The sequence below is a fragment of the Erinaceus europaeus genome, chromosome 4, assembly GCF_950295315.1.
Source record: "Erinaceus europaeus chromosome 4, mEriEur2.1, whole genome shotgun sequence".
NCBI lineage: Eukaryota > Metazoa > Chordata > Mammalia > Eulipotyphla > Erinaceidae > Erinaceus > Erinaceus europaeus.
Window position 1 is genome coordinate 68,180,031 of NC_080165.1, and position 21,958 is coordinate 68,201,988.

The 21,958-nt window shown below is 40.9% G+C and overlaps 1 protein-coding gene across 1 annotated transcript in view; it reads right to left on the bottom strand.

The window, feature by feature from the left end:
- Positions 1-21,958, bottom strand: part of XPO5 (exportin 5) — a 60,951-nt gene that overhangs the window by 30,932 nt on the left and 8,061 nt on the right. Inside the window, exons 6-12 of the mRNA XM_016191434.2 lie at positions 13,979-14,005; positions 13,189-13,374; positions 11,043-11,119; positions 6,372-6,471; positions 2,898-2,981; positions 1,972-2,097; positions 288-378 (exon numbers count right to left, since the gene is read on the bottom strand). Coding sequence (XP_016046920.1) covers positions 288-378; positions 1,972-2,097; positions 2,898-2,981; positions 6,372-6,471; positions 11,043-11,119; positions 13,189-13,374; positions 13,979-14,005 — 691 coding nt within the window. The remainder of the gene's footprint in view (positions 1-287; positions 379-1,971; positions 2,098-2,897; positions 2,982-6,371; positions 6,472-11,042; positions 11,120-13,188; positions 13,375-13,978; positions 14,006-21,958) is intronic.

Sequence of the window (21,958 nt, forward strand, 5' to 3'; positions counted from 1 at the left end):
GGGATGTCACTTCAAAAGTGGTGAAGCAGGTCTGCAGGTGTCTATCTTTCTCTCCTCCTCTCTGTCTTCCCTCCTTTCTCCATTTCTCTCTATTCTATCCAACAATGACTACAACAATAAAACAATAAGGACAACAAAAGGGAATAAACAAATTAAAAAAAAAAAAAAAAGACTGTTGTCCAGGTGTTGGTCTCTTTACTTTAGAACCCTAAGAGTCATCACCATGATTCATAGTATTAAATGGCATTCTGAGAGTGATGGGAGAAATTTCAGGAGTCATTACTTACAGTTAAAGAAAGAATTGAAGTCCTCATCACTGTCAAAATCAAATCGAGAGTATTCACAGCTTGGGCTGTCTGTTTTAGAAGGAAAACCCATCTGGAAAGAAAAAGATAATTGGAATAGGAATGAAGAAAATGGATCTTCCAGAAGAAAGTTAAATCCCAAGAGCTCAACTATTTATTAATTGGGATTGAGAACATATATATATCTCCATAAGTGCTACATGGAATTTTGTATGTTTCACTCAAAAATCAGTAATGACTATCTATGGCAGAGGATTTGAATATTGTTTACTATGTCCTATATGAATTCCTTGAGCAGTGGCGCAAAGCGCAGGGACCGATGTAAGAATCCTGGTTCGAGCCCCCCGCTCCCCACCTGCAGGGGAGTCGCTTCACAGGCGGTGAAGCAGGTCTGCAGGTGTCTATCTTTCTCTCCCCTCTCTCTCTGTCTTCCCCTCCTCTCTCCATTTCTCTCTGTCCTATCCAACAACAAAGCAACGTCAACAATGGCAATAATAACTCCAACGAGGCTGCAACAACTAGGGCAACAAAAAGGGGGGAAAATGGCCTCCAGGAGCGGTGGATTCATGGTGCAGGCACCGAGCCCAGCAATAACCCTGGAGGAAAAAAAAAAAAATGAATTCCTTGAGCAAACTGAGAGACCCTTGAATGGGGTCTGCTCTCATTATTTAATATTTTATTTTTAAAAATTTATTATTGGGTGGCCCAGGAGGTGGTGCAGTGGATAAAGCACTGGGTTCTCAACCATCAGGTCCTGAGTTCAATCCCCAGCAGCACATGTACCAGAGTGATGTCTGGCTCTTTCTCTCTCTATCTTTCTCATGAATAAATAAATTCTTTAAAAAAATTATTGGCTAGAGACAGAGACATTGAGAAGGGTAGCTAGAAAGCGAAAGAGACAGAGAGACGCTTGCAGCCCTACTATACCACTCATGAAGCTTTCCCCCTACAGGAAGGGACTAGGGGCTTGAACCTGGGTCCTTGCACACTGTAATATGTGCACTTAACCAGGTGCACCACTGCCTGGCCCCAATTTTCTTACTTTACAAATCAAGATTAATTATATGTCAGTTGCAAGAGCCCGGAGCAGATCTTCTTTTGTAAGATCTTAGAGATTTTCATAAACAGCTCTACTGAGATAGTGCAAGCAATCTCTTCTTATGCATCTGACACTTTAGGAACAATCAGATATCAATTCCTCACTGAATCTTGACTCGACCTTACTGCTTTTAGCCTCTGATGAAGAATTATCACATTTTTTTGGTTAAACTCACTGCTCTTAATTTATCACTTCTTTTCCTTAGCATCTAGCCTAATGCTTAACATATAAATATTCCAAGATATGAAAGAGCCAATATGAACTGGCTTATAGATGAACTGGTTATATAGGATATAAATAGAATGAAGTACATTTTATTTAAAGGATTAAGCGGGATGGGGGAGAGAGCATAGTAGTTATGCGAAAAGACTAATGCCTGAGGCTCCAAGGTCCCAGGTTCATTCCCCAGTACCACCATAAGAACTGAGCAGTGCTCTGGTAAATAAATAAATAAATGATGAGAAAATAATAGGTACTAGTGACCAAGAAAGGGCTGCCAATTATGCCAATCAAAGCCTATGATCTGTATTCATTTACATCACACATAACCAGATTCCCATAGCATACCCTGACCAAATTCGTCATAGAAACACGGAGGTACTTTGGAATTATAGCCAGCAGCAAAGGGTCACGGGATAGAATTTCATGTCGGAAGAGGGCTCCCCAAGTCATTTGAGTTGAAGAGCGTAGAAACTAGAAGGAAAAAAGAAGAAAGGAAAAAAAAAACAAACTTAGTTTAGGGAGTTAGATTACATATAACAAGATCACTGCTTAGCCCAGGAACCACAAATATAATTTTTCATGAAATTAATGCTTACTGTGAATCACGTTAGAAGACAAACTGTTAGCCTGATGCAATTCCTGGAGTGTAAGCTGAGTTCTCTACTTTTTTTCATTTTTAAAAAGAATGGGCTTAGAAATCTTTGTTTAATATTACAAAAAAAACCCTTGATTTAGATGAAATTTTATAATAATATAATCAGACTTTTGTATTTACTCTATGTTTAGCAGATGTGGACCATGTCTTGTATCTGACTGAACATCATGAAAATGATATCTAGGGGCCTGGTGGTGATGCACCTGGCTGAGCGCACGTATTAAAATGTCCAAGGACCTGGGTTTGAGCCCCCGGTCCCCACCTGCAGGGGGAAAGCTTTACGAGTGGTGAAGAAACAGTGCTGCAGGTGTTTCTCTGTCTCTCTCCTTCTCTATCACCCTCTTCCCTCTTGATTTCTAGCTATCTCTATCCAATAAATAAAGATGAAAGAATTTTTAAAAAGAGTTACTTACCTTAAAAAATATGAAAATTATACCTGAGGGGAAAAATCTGACCTATATAGAGGCAAGCTTGGTATAGGAAGAATTGTCAATAATTCTCTTAATGACATTATGCAATTATTCCCTATGGCATTCCAAATCATTTTATACATGATCTCACACAGTGCTTGATTATTGTTTATCTAAAGATTGGAGACTACTTGCATGAAGTTTACCTGACTTGGATGTGTTGTGAAAGCAAGAAAAGACTCCAAGTATTTTCCAAAGTTTGCTGGTGTATTTACATCTGAATCCACACCCTACAGGGTAAAAAAAAAAAAAAAAAAAAATCACACACACACAAAAAAACCAGCACATTAATGTTAGTAGTTGTGGTGGGAAGTGGGAAAAAGAGTAATAGATACAGGCTACTTTAACCCTCAAAACTTCAGCTTTGGGGAAATAAGAGTAGCACTTGGACTGGGTTTGGTGTACTGCAACAAAACTAATGAATCTCGGGGAGGACTTTTAGGTCCTGACTCATGATGATGGAGGAGGACCTAGGCTGGGGGTGAGAATGTTTTGCAAAATAGTGAGAAATTTTACCCATGTATCAATAACTGTATTTACTGTAAGTGGCTAATCTTCCAATAAAACAAAACTATGCATTCTTTAAATATTAAAAAAATTAATTATCTTTATTTATTGGATAGAGACAGCCAAAAACTGAGAGGGAAGGCGGAGACTGAGAGGGAGAGAGAAGGGGCCAGGCAGTGGTGCACCTGGTTAAGAGCACACATTACAGTGCACAAGGACCCAGGTTCAAGCCCCTAGTCACCACTGTAGGAGAAAGCTTCACAAGTGGTAATCAGGGCTGCAGGTGTCTTTCTGTCTCTTTCCCTATCTTCCCCTCCCTTCTCAATTTCCTAGTCTCTATCCAAAAAGAAACAAGAGATAGAAAGATACCTGCAGCACTGCTTTACCACTAGCAAAGCTTTCCCCCCCAAGTGGAGACCCGCGGCTCATGCCTGGGTCTTTACACATTGTAAAATATGCACACCACCAGGTGCACCACCACCAGCCCCTAAATTTAAGTTTTAAAAGAACTTGATACAAGTAATAATAATAATGAAAAATTTAAAAAAGTTACACTTTGTGGCCCAAGGGCTAAAGAACCAGAAGGCTGCTTTACCTCCTTAATTACCATCATTAAGCTCACCTGGAATCAGGGAGGACCTGGTGGGTATGGTGGGGTGAATGAGGAGCAGGGGGTGAAGAGAACAGAAGGAAAGAAAGAGATAGGAGAGAACCACTCTGGTATGTGTGATGGCAGGGATGGAAATGGGAAACTCAGGCATATGGGTCTGATGCTATAACATTTGGGCTATTTCCCCAGGAAAGCTATAACATGTTTTCTTGTTTTGTTTTGTTTTGTTTTAATGACAGATCTACAGAGAGAAACATCAGAACAATTTTTAGTTCTGGCTTATGCTGGTGTTGGGAATTAAACCTTGGAGATTAGGCCCCACACGTATGGACATCTAATCTTTGACAAAGGGGCCCAGACTATTACATGGGGAAAGCAGAGTCTCTTCAATAAATGGTGTTGGAAACAATGGGTTGAAACATGCAGAAGAATGAAACTGAATCACTGTATTTCACCAAATACAAAAGTAAATTCCAAGTGGATCAAGGACTTGGATGTTAGACCACAAACTATCAGATACTTAGAGGAAAAAATTGGCAGAACTTTTTTCTGCATAAATTTTAAAGACATTTTCAATGAAACGAATCCAATTACAAGGAAGACTAAGGCAAGTATAAACCTATGGGACTACATCAAATTAAAAAGCTTCTTCACAGCAAAAGAAACCACTACCCAAACCAAGAGACCCCTCACACAATGGGAGAAGATCTTTACATGCCATACATCAGATAAGAGTTTAATAACCAACATATATAAAGAGCTTGCCAGACTCAACAACAAGACAACAAATAACCCCATCCAAAAATGGGGGGAGGACTTGGACAGAATCTTCACCACAGAAGAGATCCAAAAGGCCGAGAAACACATGAAAAAATGCTCCAAGTCTCTGATTGTCAGAGAAATGCAAATCAAGACAACAATGAGATATCACTTCACTCCTGTGAGAATGTCATACATCAGAAAAGGTAACAGCAGCAAATGCTGGAGAGGGTGTGGGGTCAAAGGAACCCTCCTGCACTGCTGGTGGGAATGTCAATTGGTCCAACCTCTGTGGAGAACAGTCTGGAGAACTCTCAGAAGGCTAGAAATGGACCTACCCTATGACCCTGCAATCCCCCTCCTGGGGATATGTCCTAAGAACCCCCAACATATCCATCCAAAAAGATCTGTGTACACATATGTTCTTGGCAGCACAACTTGCAATAGCCAAAACCTAGAAGCAACCCAGGTGTCCAACAACAGATGAGTGGCTGAGCAAGTTGTGGTCTATATACACAATGAGAATACTACTCAGCTGTAAAAAATGGTGACTTCACCGTTTTCAGCCGATCTTGGATGGACCTTGAAAAAATCATGTTGAGTGAAATAAGTCAGAAACAGAAGGATGAATATGGGATGATCTCACTCGCAGGCCGAAGTTGAAAAACAAGATTAGAAAAGAAAACACAAGTCGAACCTGAAATGGAATTGGAGTATTACACCAAAGTAAAAGACTCTGGGGTGGGAGGGTGGGTGGGGAGAATACAGGTCCATGAAAGATGATGAATGACATAGTGGGGGTTGTATTGTTAAATGGGAATCTGGGGAATGTTATGCATGTACAAACTATTGTATTTACTGTTGAATGTAAAGCATTAATTCCCCAATAAAGAAATAAATTATTTTAAAAATAATAATAAACCTTGGAGATTGAAGTTTATATTCTTCTTCTTTTTTTTAAAGATTTTATTTGTTTATTTATTAATGAGAAAGATAGGAGAAGAGAAAGAACCAGACAGCACTCTGGTACATGTGCTGTCGGGGACTGAACTCAGGATCTCATGCTTGAAAATCCGATGCTTTATCCACTGAGCCACCTCCTGGACCACAGCTATAACATGTTTTTTTTTTTTTTTTTTAAATTTTTTTAAATATTTATTTTATTTATTTATTCCCTTTTGTTGCCCTTGTTGTTTTTTTATTGTTGTAGTTATTATTGTTGTTGTTGTTGTTGGATAGGACAGAGAGAAATGGAGAGAGGAGGGGAAGACAGAGAGGAGGAGAGAAAGATAGACACCTGCAGACCTGCTTCACCACCTGTGAAGGGACTCCCCTGCAGGTGGGGAGCCGGGCTTCGAACCGGGATCCTTAGGCAGGTCCTTGTGCTTTGCGCCACCTGCGCTTAACCCACTGCGCTACCGCCCGACTCCCAGCTATAACATGTTTTAATGTTGCATTCAGAACTATATACACTGTGATCTGACTATCTTATAACCATTAATCATAAATTAAAAAATGATATAATGATCCACTAAAGAGGCCTAGGAGGTGGTAGAACTGATAAAGCTTTGGCTCTTCAAGTATGTGGTCCCAAGTTCAGCCCCCAGTATCCCATGTGCCAGAGTGATGCTTTGGTTCTCACCCCCCCCACTTACATTCCATAAATTAATAAATCCTTAAGAAATATAACAATAAAAGGCTCCACTCAAATGACTCTGAAACTCTCTAGAAAATAAGTGCTTACCAGCAACGCACACAGCTGATTGCCCAAAGCACACAACACCTGACACAGTCTCTTCAGGAAGACATAGTGTTTTTCTACTAAGCCTCCTCCATCAGCAGTCCTGTAAGACAAAAAATATGGTGTAATTAGATGCACATTAAGAGAACCAATAGAGGGTCCAGGTGGTGGTGCACCTGGTTAAGCACACACATTACAGTGCACAAGGGTCCAGGTTCAAGGCCCTGGTCCCCACTTGCAGGGGGAAAGCTTCACAAGTGGTGAAGCAAGCCTGCGGGTGTCTCTGTCTCTTTCCCTCACTATCTTTCCCTCTTCTCTCAATGTCTCTCTGTCTCTACCCAGTAATGAATAAAAATATTTTAAAATATGTTTAAAAGGGAGAGAACCAAAGCAGTCCCACTAAATGAAGCTGTATGTGGTCTGTGCTTCAACATTAAAATTTTAGATGTTACTAAGGGGACTTTCTATAGTTTTGGGCATTACTATAACATCTTACTGATTTACTCTAAGTGAGACAGAAGTAGGGAAAGAGTACAAGAGCATCACTCTCATATGCTTGCTACGGGGAACTGAACTCAGGACCTCAGGCTTGAGAGTCCATGCCATATGTACTGTGCCACCACCCAGACTGCATATTTTGGGACTTATATGGCCACAGGGCATAATAACATAAACTCTGAGCATGACATTGTAAGACAGTGCATATAGTTATATGCATAGAAACATTCATAACAGACAGTGATCGATAACCAGGGAAGATTTAGAGCTACAGAGAAAGGAACATACAGCAGCCCAAGAATTGCCACAGTGGGTCATGTTCTCACCTCTCAAGAGGTGCCAAGTTAAATCCCCAGCACCAAATGTGTCAGAGTGATACACTGGTTCTCTTTCTCTCACTAATAAATAAATTATAAAAAAAGAAGAGTGGGGCATGTAAAAATTCATTCCTAACACTACTGGCAAAAGTACAAAGGACTACATCTAAGACAATAAGACACACGACAGATTAGGAGACAATATTTACAAAATATACATCTAATAAAGGGCTACTATCCAAAATACACAAATAATAATAATAATAATTTTTTATGCTGCTCAGTTCCGGCTTAAGGTGGTGCTAGGGACTGAACCTGGGATCTTAGAGCCCAGGCATTTAAGTCTTTTTGCATAACCATTATGTTACTTCCCCAGCCCCACAAATAACTCACAGAACTCAATATGAAAACAAGTTGATTAAAAAAGGGTCAAGAACCTTACGACATCTTACTAAAGATACACAGATGGTAAATAAACATATGCCAACATATATCACACACTGATTATAATTGATAAAGCCCATAACACTGACATCCTACATATGGATGTCCATAGTAGCTTTATTCTTAACTAGCAAAACTTGGAAGCAACTAATACATCCTTTGGTAGATGGACTAATAAACTTGCAGATCAGATGATCAGGTATTACTCAATACTAAAAACAAAGGAGCTATCAAGCATGATAAGAGAGAGAAGTACCTTAGATACACTATTACTGCAGTTGGGAGAATGGCTCCCAACTGATAGCATCAAACTTTCATGTCTTGAGATTCTCACTTTAAATCCCAACTCTAGAATGTCACTCCACTCTGTTCTCTCTACTTCATGTGAAACTCTTTTTTTTTTTTGCCTCTAGGGTTATAGCTGGGGCTCAGTGCCACGAATCCACTGCTCCTGAAGGCCATTTTTCCCATTTTGCTGCCCTTGTTGTTGTTATTGTTACTGTTGCCAGTGCTGCTGCTGTTGTTGGATAGGACAGGGAGAAATGGAGAGAGGATGGGAAGACAAGATGGGGAGAGAAAGACACCTGCAGACCTGCTTCACCACCTGTGAAGTGATCCCCCTGCAGGTGAGGGGCTGGGGACTCTAATGGAGATCCCTATGCCGGTTCATGTGCTTTGCGCACCGTGCACTTAACCCACTGTGCTACCAGCAGCCTGACCCCCAAAACTCTACTTTTATGTAATAAATTTAAAAAAAACTTAAAAATCATAAAAAGAAAATTAACTATATACTACATAGATTATATTATTATGCATTGTTTAAAGTTTTTTTTTTTTAATTTACTTATTCCTTTTTGTTGCCCTTGTTTTTCATTAAGCATTTTTTAAAACTGACAAAATGGGGGGTCGGGTGGTAGTGCACAAGGTTAAGTGCACATAGTGTGAAGTGCAAGGATCAGTGCAAGGATCCTGGTTCGAGCCATCAGCTCCCCACCTGCCGGGGGTGGGGGGCCGCTTCACAAGCTGTGAAGCAGGTCTGAAGGTGTTATGTTTCTCTCCCCCTCTGTCTTCCCCATCTCTGTCAATTTCTGTTGCCTATGCAATAACAGCAGCAGCAATAACAACAATGGAAAAATGATGGCTGCCAGGAACAGTGGATTTGTGGTACAGGCACTGAGTCCCAGCGATAACCCTGGAGGCAAACAAAACAAAACTGACAAAATGGGGGCTGGGGAGTGGTGCACCAGGTTAAGTGCACATAGTATGACGAACTGTTCGAGAACCTGAGTTCGAGCCCCTGCTCCCCACCTTCAGGGGGGATGCTTCACAAGTGGTAAGGCAAGTTTCAGGTTACCCCTCCCCCTGTCCTCTTTCAATTTCTCTCTGTCCTATCAAATAAAATGAAAACAAACAAGCAAACAAAAGCCGGACAAAATGGTGGCCCAGTAGGTAGCACATTGATTGTAGTGCTGGACTTGTAAGCACAAGGTCCTGAATTTAAGCTGTGGTATCACATATGTCAGAGGAATACTCTGATCTCTCTCATTAGTCAATGAATAAATCTTTAGTGTAGGGGACAGGGTATAATGGTTATATAAAAGACTTTCATGCGGGGGTCGGGCGGTGGCGCAGTGGGTTAAGCGCATGTGGCGCAAAGCGCAGGGACCTGCGTAAGGATCCCGGTTCGAGCCCCCGGCTCCCCACCTGCAGGGGAGTCGCTTCACAGGTGAAGCAGGTCTGCAGGTGTCTATCTTTCTCTCCTTCTCTGTCTTCCCCTCCTCTCTCCATTTCTCTCTGTCCTATCCAACAACGAATTGCGTCAACAAGGGCAATAATAATAACCACAACGAAGCTACAACAAGGGCAACAAAAGGGGGGAAAAAATGGCCTCCAGGAGCGGTGGATTCATGGTGCAGGCACCGAGCCCAGCAATAACCCTGGAGGAGGAAAAAGAAAAAAAAAAAAAAAGACTTTCATGCCTGAAGCACCCGATGTCATATTCAACTCCTGGCACTTCCATAGGCCAGAACTGAGCAGTGCTTTGGTTAGAAAGAAAAGAAAACCTCAGATTGTGTTGAGTTAATGTAGATCATCAACTCTAATTTTTTTTTATTATTATTATGTATCAAATAGAGACAGAGAAATGAAGAGGAAAGGGGAAGATAGTGAGGGAAATAGAGACACCTGCAACCTTGCTTCACTGCTTATGAAGCTTTCCTCCTACAGGTGGGGACTGGGGGGCTTGGACCTGGATCTTTGCACATTGTAAGATGTGTTCTCAACCAGGAGCACAACCACCCAGCAATATATATAATGATAGAGAGGAGAGAGACCAGAGCATCACTCTGGCACATGCAATGCTGGGGACTGAACTTGTAACTCTACTAAATTATCTTATGAGCTACTTATCAACTTTTAACTAATGTACCACTCATGGGGTATTTTGATAAAGTGTGGAGGCTATGCTAATATGGGGGCAAGAATAAGCCTCTGTACTTCATTTTCAATTTTGCTTTGAACCTAAAATCTCCTCTAGATAATAAAGTATTCTAAAAAGGACTACAGTGCTAAGTGGCAGCTCAGTGGTAAAGCACCAACCTCAGAACTATGAAGCACAGCGTTCAGGAGCAACAAGGAAACAGTATTACGGTACTTCTCTCAGAAAGAAAGAGAGAGGAAGAAGGGAGTCGGGCAGTAGTGCAGTGGGTTAAGCGCAGGTGGTGTAAAGCGCAAGGAGTGGCGGAAGGATACCGGTTAGAGCCTCTGGCTCCCCACCTGCAGGGGAGTCACTTCACAGGCGGTGAAGCAGGTCTGCAGGTGTCTATCTTTCTCTCCCCCTCTGTCTTCCCCTCCTCTCTCCATTTCTCTCTGTCCTATCCAACGACATCAACAACAACAATAAAACAAGAGCAACAAAAGGGAATGAATAAATAAATTTTTAAAGGAAGAAAGAGAGAGAGAGAAAGAAAGGAAGGAAGGAAGGAAGGAAGGAAGGAAGGAAGGAAGGAAGGAAGGAAGGGAGAAAGCAAATAAGCAAGCAAGCAGCATGGGAGATGGTGCAAAAGCTAGAGAGGTGATCCTACAAGTATGAGGTCCTAAGTTCAATCCCCAGCACAGTATGTACAAGAATGAGGCTGTGGTTCTCTCTCTCTCTCTCATTTATTATTGATAAATATTTTTAAAAGGCAAAGGAAAAAATATAAGATGTGTTGCTTTGGAGAATGGAGAAAGTGTAAAAGTGAATGAGTGCTACGACTTATTTCTAACATAGCCTTCAAAAATGGTTAAATGATTCATTTAAGCTTGCCCAACTTTTTCACTGAAGACAGTATCAATTAATTTGCTACCACCATTTAGACAGTAACTTGAGATGTATGACAGAAAATAAAAACAAGCAGAAAATCAAGATACTCACTGTGCAGCAGAAAGTATATAATGCATGGCAACATCTCCAAATAAGACCATCAAAGGCTTCCGGTCTTCCAGCTTGCCCTAGATCCAATTTTAGAGAAACACAGGTAATACAAATTATATTATTAAAAGCTTCCGATTATTAACATCTTTTATATTCACATTTGTTTCATAATTTATCACATAGCCATGTGGCCAAATAAACACACACAATCATCTTTTAAAAAAAAATTTTTAATATTTATTATCTCTTTTGTTGCCCTTGTTTTTTTTATTGTTGTTATTGATATCATTGTTGTTAGGACAGAGAGAAATGGAGAGGAGGGGAAAAGAGGGGGAGAGAAAGATAAGACACCTGCAGGCCTGTTTTACTGCTTGTGAAGCGAACCCCCTGCAGGTGGGGAGCCGGGGGCTCGAACCAGGATCCTTATGCCTGTCCTTGAGCTTTGCGCCACATGCACTTATCCCGCTGTGCTACCACTAGACTCCCTACATAATCATCTCTTTAAAGATGTCTGGTGAAGAGATTTTTTAATGTGTTGGGTTATAAGGCTGATATGAAAGCAATGGAAATTATACCTGAAGATAATATTCCTATTGAGAATATGTTTTAGCTAGGATGAATACAGTCATGTGCTGCTTAATAAAGGACTACATATACAATGATGTTCCCAACAGAGTATACCATAATGCCTGGCTGTGTGTAGCTTATACCATTTTTTTTTTTTTGCCTCCAGGGTTATTTTGCTGTGGCTTGGTGCCTGCACTACAAATCCACTGCTCCTGGAAGTCATTTTTTCACGTTTTTGTTGCCCTTGTTATTGTCATTTATTGTTAATGTTGCCATTGATGATGTTGTTGGATAGGACAGAGAGAAACAGAGAGACGAGGGGAGACAGAGAGGGGGAGAGAAAGAAAAACACCTGCAGACCCGTTTCACCGCTTGTGAAGCAACTCCCCTACAGGTGGGGAGCCGAGGGCTCGAACTGGATCCTTATGCCGGTCCTTGCACTTCATGCCACGTACTTAACCTGCTGCACTACTGCCCAACCCCCAGCTGATGCCATTCAGGTTTGTGCAATTATATATTCTAACATTTGCACAAGGATGAAATCACCCAATGATGCCATTTCTCAGAACATATCCTATTAACAACAGAATATACTGTTAACACATCACTGTATAAAATCATCCAAGATTCTTTGATATAACAGTTTTAAAACTTTAAAAAATTACTTTTATCTTAATTGTGAAATACGAAAATTTTAAATTATTTTATAAACCATGTCTAGTGAAATAGACACTTGGACAGTGTGCCGCTTTGTCATGTGTATGGCTCAGGCTCAAATCTGACCCCCACCAAAATGTCTCTATCTAAAAACAAAGCACAACAAACAAAAAAACCCAAGCAAGCAAGCAAACAAAGGAATCGCAGGCCAGGAGATAGCCTGGCAAGTTCGGTGCATGCCCTATTGTGTGTGAGGTCCTGCATTTGATCCCTGGCACCACATGGGAGTACTATGGGCAGTTCCAAAGGGAACTCCATAGATGGTGGAGGGTGCTTTGGTGTGTAGGTCTCCTCTGCCTTCTCTTCTTTCTCAATCTGTCTTCTCTCTCCCTCTAGAGTGAAGAAAAAAAAAAAATCGGACTGGAGGACTGCTCAATAACTTTGCACATATTAAAAAGGCAGGAGCCCTGGAGGTGGCACACCGGGTTAAGTGCACATAGTACAGAGTGCAAGGACCCACGCAAGGATCCCAGTTGGAGGCCCCGGCTCCCCACCTATTGGGGGGGGGGTGTCTTTCTCTCTCTCCTTCTCTATCTTCCCCATATCTCTCAATTTCTCTTTGTCCTATCCAATAAAATGGGAAAAATGGCCACCAGGAGCAGAGGATTCATATTGCCGGCACTGAGCCCCAGCAATACTGCTGGTGCAAAAATAAATAAATAAATAAAAAGACTAAACAGCCTGACAAATCTGTCTATTCTGCAATGAATCCATAAAACACTAGCAAACTTGTCTAAAATAACCATTGATGTAAAGTTGAAAAATCCAAACTTTTAAGTTAGTTTTGTATACAATTTGCAAATAAACACAACCACAGTCCTCAGAGATTCTCAGGGTAAGTCAGTTTGAAGTTGTAACTTACTTTTCTGCTGACTGCAATAAGAAGGCACTCAGCAGCTTCCAACTGAAGTTCCTGCTCATTCAAGAGCAGGCACAGAATCTCCAGAAGTTTACAGTTTTCAGCAGTAATGTGACTCATAGACACCCAGTCAATGTAACCTGCTAGCGTATTCAGGGCTGCAACTCCAACTCGACAGTTTGCTTGGGCCTGTATGAAAAAATAAAAACAAAACTTTTGGTCATTAAATCCTCACTAGCCAATGAGGAAACTGAGGTTAGTTTTCTAATTTTTTCCTTTTCTTTCTTTCTTTCTTTTCTTTTTTTTTTTTTTTTAAGTTTTCTAATTCTAAGAAAACGAAAAGGGAAAAAAGTACTTATGTAAGAGTCACTGATATGGAAATCAAACGTTTTCTGATATTAATAAATAAATCACACACATTACAGTGTGTGCAAGGTCCAGGTTTAAGCTCCTGGTCCCCATCTGCAGGGGGAAAGCTTCACGGGTGGTGAAGCAGGGCTACAGGCTGTCTCTCCATTGCCCCTTTCCCTCTTGATTTTTGGCTGTCCCTTTCAAATAAATAAAGAAAAAAAAAATCACTTCTCAATACCCATCATTAATACCATATTGGCATGTATAGCCAATATGGTAATTATTTTCTTCTCTTTCAATAAATCTCAAATATTGTAATTTTAACCCCCTTTTACCTTGGTAATAAAAATAGCCAAGGCAGGTGCCATACTCCATTAGGTACATATATCTCTATACCTCAAAGTCTTAAGATATCTCGTCAAGATCCACAAAGAGTTCTTACCGTGGACTCCTGAGAATTATCTGTCTTCTGGGGGGAAAAAAAAAAGAATCAGTGATTCTAGTAAGCAAAAGACCAGTAATAACTTTCCACCCTATAAAGTCCTTTTTTTTTTTTTTTTTTCCCTCCTCCAGGGTTATTGCTGGGCTCGGTGTCTGCACCATGAATCCACCGCTCCTGGAGGCCATTTTTCCCCCCCTTTTGTTGCCCTTGTTGTAGCTTCGTTGTGGTTATTATTATTGCCCTTGTTGACGCAATTCGTTGTTGGATAGGACAGAGAGAAATGGAGAGAGGAGGGGAAGACAGAGAAGGGGAGAGAAAGATAGACACCTGCAGACCTGCTTCACCGCCTGTGAAGCGACTCCCCTGCAGGTGGGGAGCCGGGGGCTCGAACCGGGATCCTTATGCCGGTCCCTGCGCTTTGCGCCACATGCGCTTAACCCACTGCACCACCGCCCGACCCCCCCCTTTTTTTTTTAAATCAAGATCCTTGAAAATTGTTTTCAAATACAGATTCAACTTTTAACCCTGGGGAAAAAAAAATACATTACTAAGAACATATAATTGATTCTTCTATGGAAAGATTATTTTAATTTTAACAACAGGATCAAAAATTATTATTTAAAAGAGTTTAGTATACTCAGGAGGTAGGGCAATGGCTACAGCACTAAATTTACTTTACTTTTATTTTATTGCCTCCAGGGTTATTGCTGGGGCTCGGTGCCTGCACTACGAATCCACTGCTCCTGGAGGCCATTTTTGTCCTTTTGTTGCCCTTGTTGTCTATCATTGCTGTTGTTAATATTATTGTTTTTGGATAGGACAGAGAGAAATGGAGAGAGGAGGGAAAGACAGAGAGAGGGAGAGAAAGACAGACACCTGCAGACCTGCTTACGGAATCCTTACGCTGGTCCTTGCGCTTCTCACCACGTGCGCTGCGCCTCTGCCCGACCCTTTAAACTCTATTATTTGAAACTAGCTTTGTGAGCCTTATTGTTTTGATTTGTGTAAGCACTTTTATTTATTTATGTTTTTAAGTATTTTGTTTATTAGTATGAAAGAGAGAACCAGAGTATTACTTTGGTACATGGTGGTGCTTGGGATTAAACTCAGGATTTCAAGCTTGTAAATTTAGTGCTGGGGGCCAGGCGGTAGCGCAGCGGGTTATGCGCCCATGGAGCAAAAGGACCCTGGTTCGAGCCCCCTGCTCCCCACCTGCAGGGGAGTCGCTTCACAAGTGGTGAAGCAGGTCTGCAGGTATCTATCTTTCTCTCACCCTCTGTCTTCCTCTCCTCTCTCGGTTTCTCTGTCCTATCCAACAACAAACGACATCAACAACAACAATAATAACCACAACAAGGCTACAACAGCAAGGGCAACAAAAGGGGGAAAATAATGGCCTCCAGGAGCAGTGGATTCATTGTGCAAGCACTGAGCCCCAGCAATAACCTTGGTGACAAATATAAATAAATACATAAATTAAATAAAATAAAATGAAAAAAACAAAAAAGAATAGTGTCTAAAAAGAAATGCAGGCCCACAAGATAGTTTACCTGGGAAAGCACCTGTGCTTGAGCACCTGACACCACATAGGAGCACCAGGCTGGAAACAAAGAGGCCTCATGAATGGAGTGGTGCTATGTTCTTTCTCCTTATCTCTCTGTCTAACTATCTCTGAAATTAAAGGGGGTAAAGAAAGTTCACCAGGAGCAGTGGAATCACTTAGGCTCAAAGCCATGGCAGCAAAATAAATGAAAAGAAAAACAGATGAACGATGTTAAGTAGGGATCAACGTTGCAAATGTTTAATGAAATAATATAAAGCAAGATTTGGGGAGTCAGGCAGTAGCGCAGCGGGTTAAGCGCACATGACGCAAAGCGCAAGGACCTGCGAAAGGATCCGGGTTCGAGCCCCCGGCTCCCCACCTGCAGGGGAGTCGCTTCACAGGCAGTGAAGCAAGTCTGCAGGTGTCTTTCTCTCCCCCTGCCTTCTCCTCCTTTATCTCTCTTTGTTCCACCCAACAACAACATCAATAATAACTACAACAATAAAACAACAAGGGCAACAAAAAGGGAATAAATAAATAAATAATTTTTAAAAACTCTGAAAAAAAAAAAAAGCAAGGTTTGGGGCTAGAGAGGTAATACAATAGTGATGCAAAAAGACCTTCATGTTTGAGGTTCAAACCCTAGCAACACCATAAACCAAAGCTGAGCAGTGGGAGCTGGGCGGTAGCACAGTGGGTTAAGCACACGTGGCACAAAGTGCAAGGACTGGCTTAAGGATCCTAGTTAGAGCTCCCAGCTCCCCACCTGTAGAGGAGTTGCTTCACAAGCGGTGAAGCAGGTCTATAGGTGTCTACCTTTCTCTCCCTGTTTGCCCCTACTCTCTCCATTTCTCTCTGTCCTATCCAACAAAGATGACATCAATGGCAACAACAGTAAAACAAGGGCAACAAAAGAGGATAAATATTAAAAAATAATAATGCACTAATGTTAAAGAAAAAAAAGCTGAGCAGTGCTTTGGCAAAAAATAAAACATCCCGGTGCAAGCCCCTGGCTCCCCACCTCCAGGGGTGTCGCTTCACAAGTGGTGAAGCAGGTCTGCAGGTGTCTATCTTTTCCTTCCCCCCCCTCCATTTCTCTGTCCTATCCGACAACAACGACAGCAATAACAACAATTACAGTAAACAACAGGGGCAACAAAAGGGGATAAATAGCCTCCAGGAACAGTGGATTTATAGTGTAGGCACCAAGTCCCTGCAGTAAACCTGGAGGAAAAAAAAAATCCAATGCTCCCATATTCAAAATGAAGAAAAATTATAAAAGTATACTGAAATAATGTAATTATAATGCAAAAAGAAAAATTAATATAATTTATTATCATGTACATGTATAGACATAATTAAAGGAAAATACAGAAAATATTAAATGCTAGATAGACCCAAACCATTAAATATAATTAGACTTCATTCTTATTTTGAAATCTATAGAAATACTACTTAATAGTCATAAGTGTATAGATATTTTTCCTGAGGAACTTCTCAAATTAAAATTAAGCATAATCCTAAAGACAATTATGGGAGAAATAACATAGGAGGAAATAATAACTTCTCAAATATTTAAAAACTTAACTGCGTGGTCCAGTAGGTAGTGCAGTGGATTAAGTGTTGGATTCTCATGCATGAGGCCTTGAGTTCAACCCCCAGCAGTACATGTACCAGACTGATGTCTAGTTCTTTTTCTCTCTCCTATCCCTCTCATAAATAAATAATTTTTTTAAAAAAACTCATAAAAAATAAAAGCTTAACTGGCATTAAGATCTAAATGTTGTTCTATAATTCCTTTCCTCAACTGTCTTTTAATTTTTGATTCATTTAAGGGGAAGTGAGAAGTGCAGGAATCACTCTGGAACATGAAATGCTGGGGATCAAACTTGAAAACTTGTGCTTGAGTGTTCAAAACTGTATCTATTGCACCGATATCCAGGTCAATTTTATTTTTATTTATTTTTTTAAAGTTTCGTTTAATTTTTATTATCTTTATTTATTGGACAGAGACAGCCAGAAATCGAGAGGAAAGGGGTAATGGAAAGGGAGATAGATAGAAAGATACCTGGCCCCACCTGCAGGGGAGTCGCTTCACAGGCAGTGAAGCAGGTCTGCAGGTGTCTATCTTTCTCTCCCCCTCTGTCTTCCCCTCCTCTCTCCATTTCTCTCTTTCCTATCTAACAACGACAACAATAATAACTACAGCAACAACAAAAAACAACAAGGGCAACAAAAGGGAAAATAAATAAAAATATAAAAAATTGCTTATAAAAAAAAAGAAAGAAAGACACCTGGAACACTGCTTCACCAATCACAATGCTTTCCCCCTGCAGGTGGGGACCAGGGGCTCAAACACAGGTCCGTGTACATTGTGATATATGCGATCAATCAGGTGCTCCACCACCTGGCCCCACTTATTCAACTTTGAAATATATATATATATTTGTTTTGTTTCTTTTCTTGATATAATTGGGGCCATATGTACTCATACATGACCTCGCTGCTATAGTTCACATTTTTCATTCAGATAGAGACCACAGCATTAAAGCTTCCTCCATTGTCTTTTCCCCTTTCCTCTTTTCCACTGCTTTCTTACTGAAGGATGGGGCCTGAATTCTAGCACAACCATTTACAAGGGAGTTTTCAATAATTGTGCTCTGAACCTTGGTTTCCTAGTTCAAAATGGAAACAATAACTTCTGACTTTTTTTTAAAAGCTTTTAAAAAATATTTATTTTCCCTTTTGTTGTCCTTGTTGCTTTATTGTTGTAGTTATTATTGTTGTTGTTATTGATGTCGTCATTGTTGGATAGGAGAGAGAAATGGAGAGGGGAGGGGCAAACAGAGCGGGAGAGAAAGACAGACACCTGCAGACCTGCTTCACCACCTGTGAAGTGACTCCTCTGCAGGTTTAGAGCCGGGGGGCTCTAATCAGGATCCTTACACCAGTCCTTGTGCTTTGCGCCACATGCACTTAACTCGCTGTGCTACCACCTGACTCCCAACTTTTGACTCTTGTGGTTGTCTTAAAGATTAAGTAACAAAGTACAAACAAGTTTATGGCATACATTAGGTACCTAATAAGATCCTCCCTACTCTAATGGCTCATAATGCCTTCTCATCATTTGTGTGAGCATCTAGAATTTCTCTGAAAATAATCAAGTTGTCAGAGGCATTTAAATTTTTTTTAATTAATCCTATATTGTGAAACAGATCCTGACTTCAATCTCAGTGCCAATAACATTCTGGGTTAGCTATTTCTTTATCGTGTGTGTGTGTGTGTGTGTGTGTGTGTGTGTGTGTGTGTGTGTGTTGCATTACAGGATAATTACCAGCATTCCTGGATTTTACCCACCAGATATGCCAGAAGCAACCTGAATGTGACAACCTGGGATACAAAATGGAAGTTGCTGGGGCTGAGTGGTAGTGCACCAGGTTAAACACACATAGTATGAAGCACAAGCAAGGATACTGGTTTGAGCCCCCAGCTCCCAACCTGCAGGGGGTTGCTTTGCAAGTGGTGAAGCAGGTCTGCATGTGTCTTTCTCTTCCCCTCTTCTCTCAATTTCTCTCTGTCTTATATAATAAAATGGGAAAAAAAAAAATTGGCCTCTAGCAGCAGTGGATTTGTAGTGCTAATACCAATCCCCATCGATAACCCTGGAGGCCAAAAAAAAAAAAAAAAAAACATCCTTCTCAGAAATGCTAGATTGATTTCTTAGTGCTTTCTTCTGAAGGAGCTACACTAGAAAACATGTTTGGGGTCCAGGATATAGTTAAGCAAGTAGAGAGCGTGCTTTACCATGTCTGGTACTCCAGATTTGGTTCCTGACCACATTGGAGGAACAAGGGGGGAGCACTCCATGTATGGCCAAGAGGCAAGTTGGTGTGCCTTTCTCCTTTCTCTTCAGGTATACAGAAGAAAAGAAAAAAGAGGAGGCCCAGGAGGATAATTGACAGTTTAGCCCAGGCACTAGATAAAAAAAAAAAAAAAAAATGTTTGGAAACATAGTATCTACCTGAATTGCTCTTTTCTGCAGAAGAAAGCCTCACCAGTAAGAATAAGATACAGAGAATCATGTGCTCAAGATTAAAACTGGGTTGCCAATGTCCACGTTCAGCAGAGAAGCAATTACAGAAGCCAGACCTTCCACTTTCTGCACCCTGTTGGTATGCTTCTAAAAACCCCTTCTGTTTCATTAGTTTAATCCCCCCTGCTTAACACTATTCTATTTACATAACTACTGTATTCTATTTACATAACCACTGCAGGGCATTGGTTCAATCCCCACTGGTTCATGATATGTTTTTGCTCCGCCCCCTCTCCTTGTCATACCCTGATTTTCACCAGTCACTTTTCTCTCCACCCTCTCTATGTCACATCCTGTTCCCACCCTACTTGGGAAGTATATATAAAGACAACATTGTTCGTTTTAGTTTAGTTTAGCTTAGCTCGGCTTAGATTGTGCTGCGTCCTGCATGAATAAAGAGATACTGCCTACAGCTCAACCATGAGTCCCTGGTTGTCTGTTACCCGCCCGTGAAGCCAGCCCATCGAAAACAACAGCACCCCATAAAGAATTTTGGTTCAGACTCCCAGAGGGATAAAGAATAAGGAAGCTTCCAATGGATGGGAATGAGACATGGAATTCTTGTGGAAAGGACTGTGTAGAATTGTACTCCCGTTATCCTACAATCTTGTTAATCATTATTCAATCCCTAGTAAAAATTAAAAACAAAACAAAAACAAACAAAAAAATCTTAGCACTACTGCAAAAGGGTTATCAAAATGTACCAGGAATACTATGACTTATCACATATTATGAATCAATCTTCATATATTTCTCTTTTTTAACCTTTTATTTTATTTTATTTATTTTCCCTTTTGTTGCCCTTGTTTTTATTTTTGTTGTAGTTATTATCGCTGTCATCATTGTTAGATAGGACAGAGAGAAATGGAGAGAGGAAGGAAGACAGAGAGGGGGAGAGAGACAGACACCTGCAGACTTGCTTCACCGCCTGTGAAGTGACTGCCCTGCAGGTGGGGAGCTGGGGCTCGAACCAGGATCCTTATGCCAGTCCTTGCGCTTTGTGCCACATGCGCTTAACCCACTGCACTACTGCCCAACTCCCAATCTTCATATATTTTAAGAACACCTTTACTATGAATGGAATTATTTCCCTAGTTAGCATGGAAATTTACTGAACTGAGTTAAATTTTTGTTGTTGTTCCCTAACTTGCATGTTCCAGAGTGATTAGAACCCTGTCCCCATATTGGAGGAAGCTTCAGTGTTATGGTATCTTTTACCCTCTATATATATAAAAAAAAAGTCAGGGGGCCAGGCGGTGGCATACCTGGTTAAGCACACATATTACCATGTGCAAGGACTAGGGGTTCAAGCCCCTGCTCCCCACTTTCAGAAAGGGGGGGGTGCTTCATGAGCAGTATAGCAGGTCTGCAGGTATCTCTTTCTCCTTCTCTATATTCCCTCAACTCTCAATTTCTCTCTGCTCTAATAAGTATAAGAATAAATAAATAAATAAATAAATTTTTAAAAGTCATACCAGGGGGTGGAGGAGATAGCATAATGGTTATGCAAATAGACTCTAGTGCTTGACGCTGGCTCCTCAGTCCCATGTTCAGCCTTCCCTCTCCCCACATACACACCATTATAACTCAGAGCTAAACAGTGCTCTGATAAAGCAAAAACAAAACAAGTCATACCAGAGCAGTGAAGCCCTGGAGATGTAAAAATAACTAGTTCCAGTTATTCCTATTATGTTCCTTTTTTCCTTCCATCTTTCCTTTCTCAGAGTTAAGGCTGTATTAGGGATTGAACTTGAGACCCTCAGAGACTATTATTTATTTTCTGCTTAAAGAAAAGACCCTCCTAGGGAGTCAGGCGGTAGCACAGTGGGTTAAGTGCAGGTGGCACAAAGCGCAAGGACCGGCATAAAGATCCTGGTTCAAGCCCCCGGCTCCCCACCTGCAGGGGAGTCGCTTCACAGGCGGTGAAGCAGGTCTGCAGGTGTCTATCTTTCTCTCCCCCTCTCTGTCTTCCCCTCCTCTCTCCATTTCTCTCTGTCCTAACAATGATGACATCAACAACAACAATAACTACAACAACAATGAAAAACAAGGGCAACAAAAGGGAAAATAAATATAAAAAATTAAAAAAAGAAAAAAAAAAGAAAAAGAAAAGACCCTCCTTGTGGTCCAGGAGGTGACACAGTGGATAAAAGCATTGGACTCTCAAGCAGGAGGTCCCAAGTTCAATCCCTGGCGGCACAAGTACCAGAGTGACGTCTGGTTCTTTCTCCCTCTCCTATCTTTCTCGTGAATAAAAAAAAAAAAAAAAAAAAGACCCTCCCCACCCCTAGACACACAACTAGATTTCCTAGTTCCTTGCTAAAGGTTTTTAATAATTGTAAGT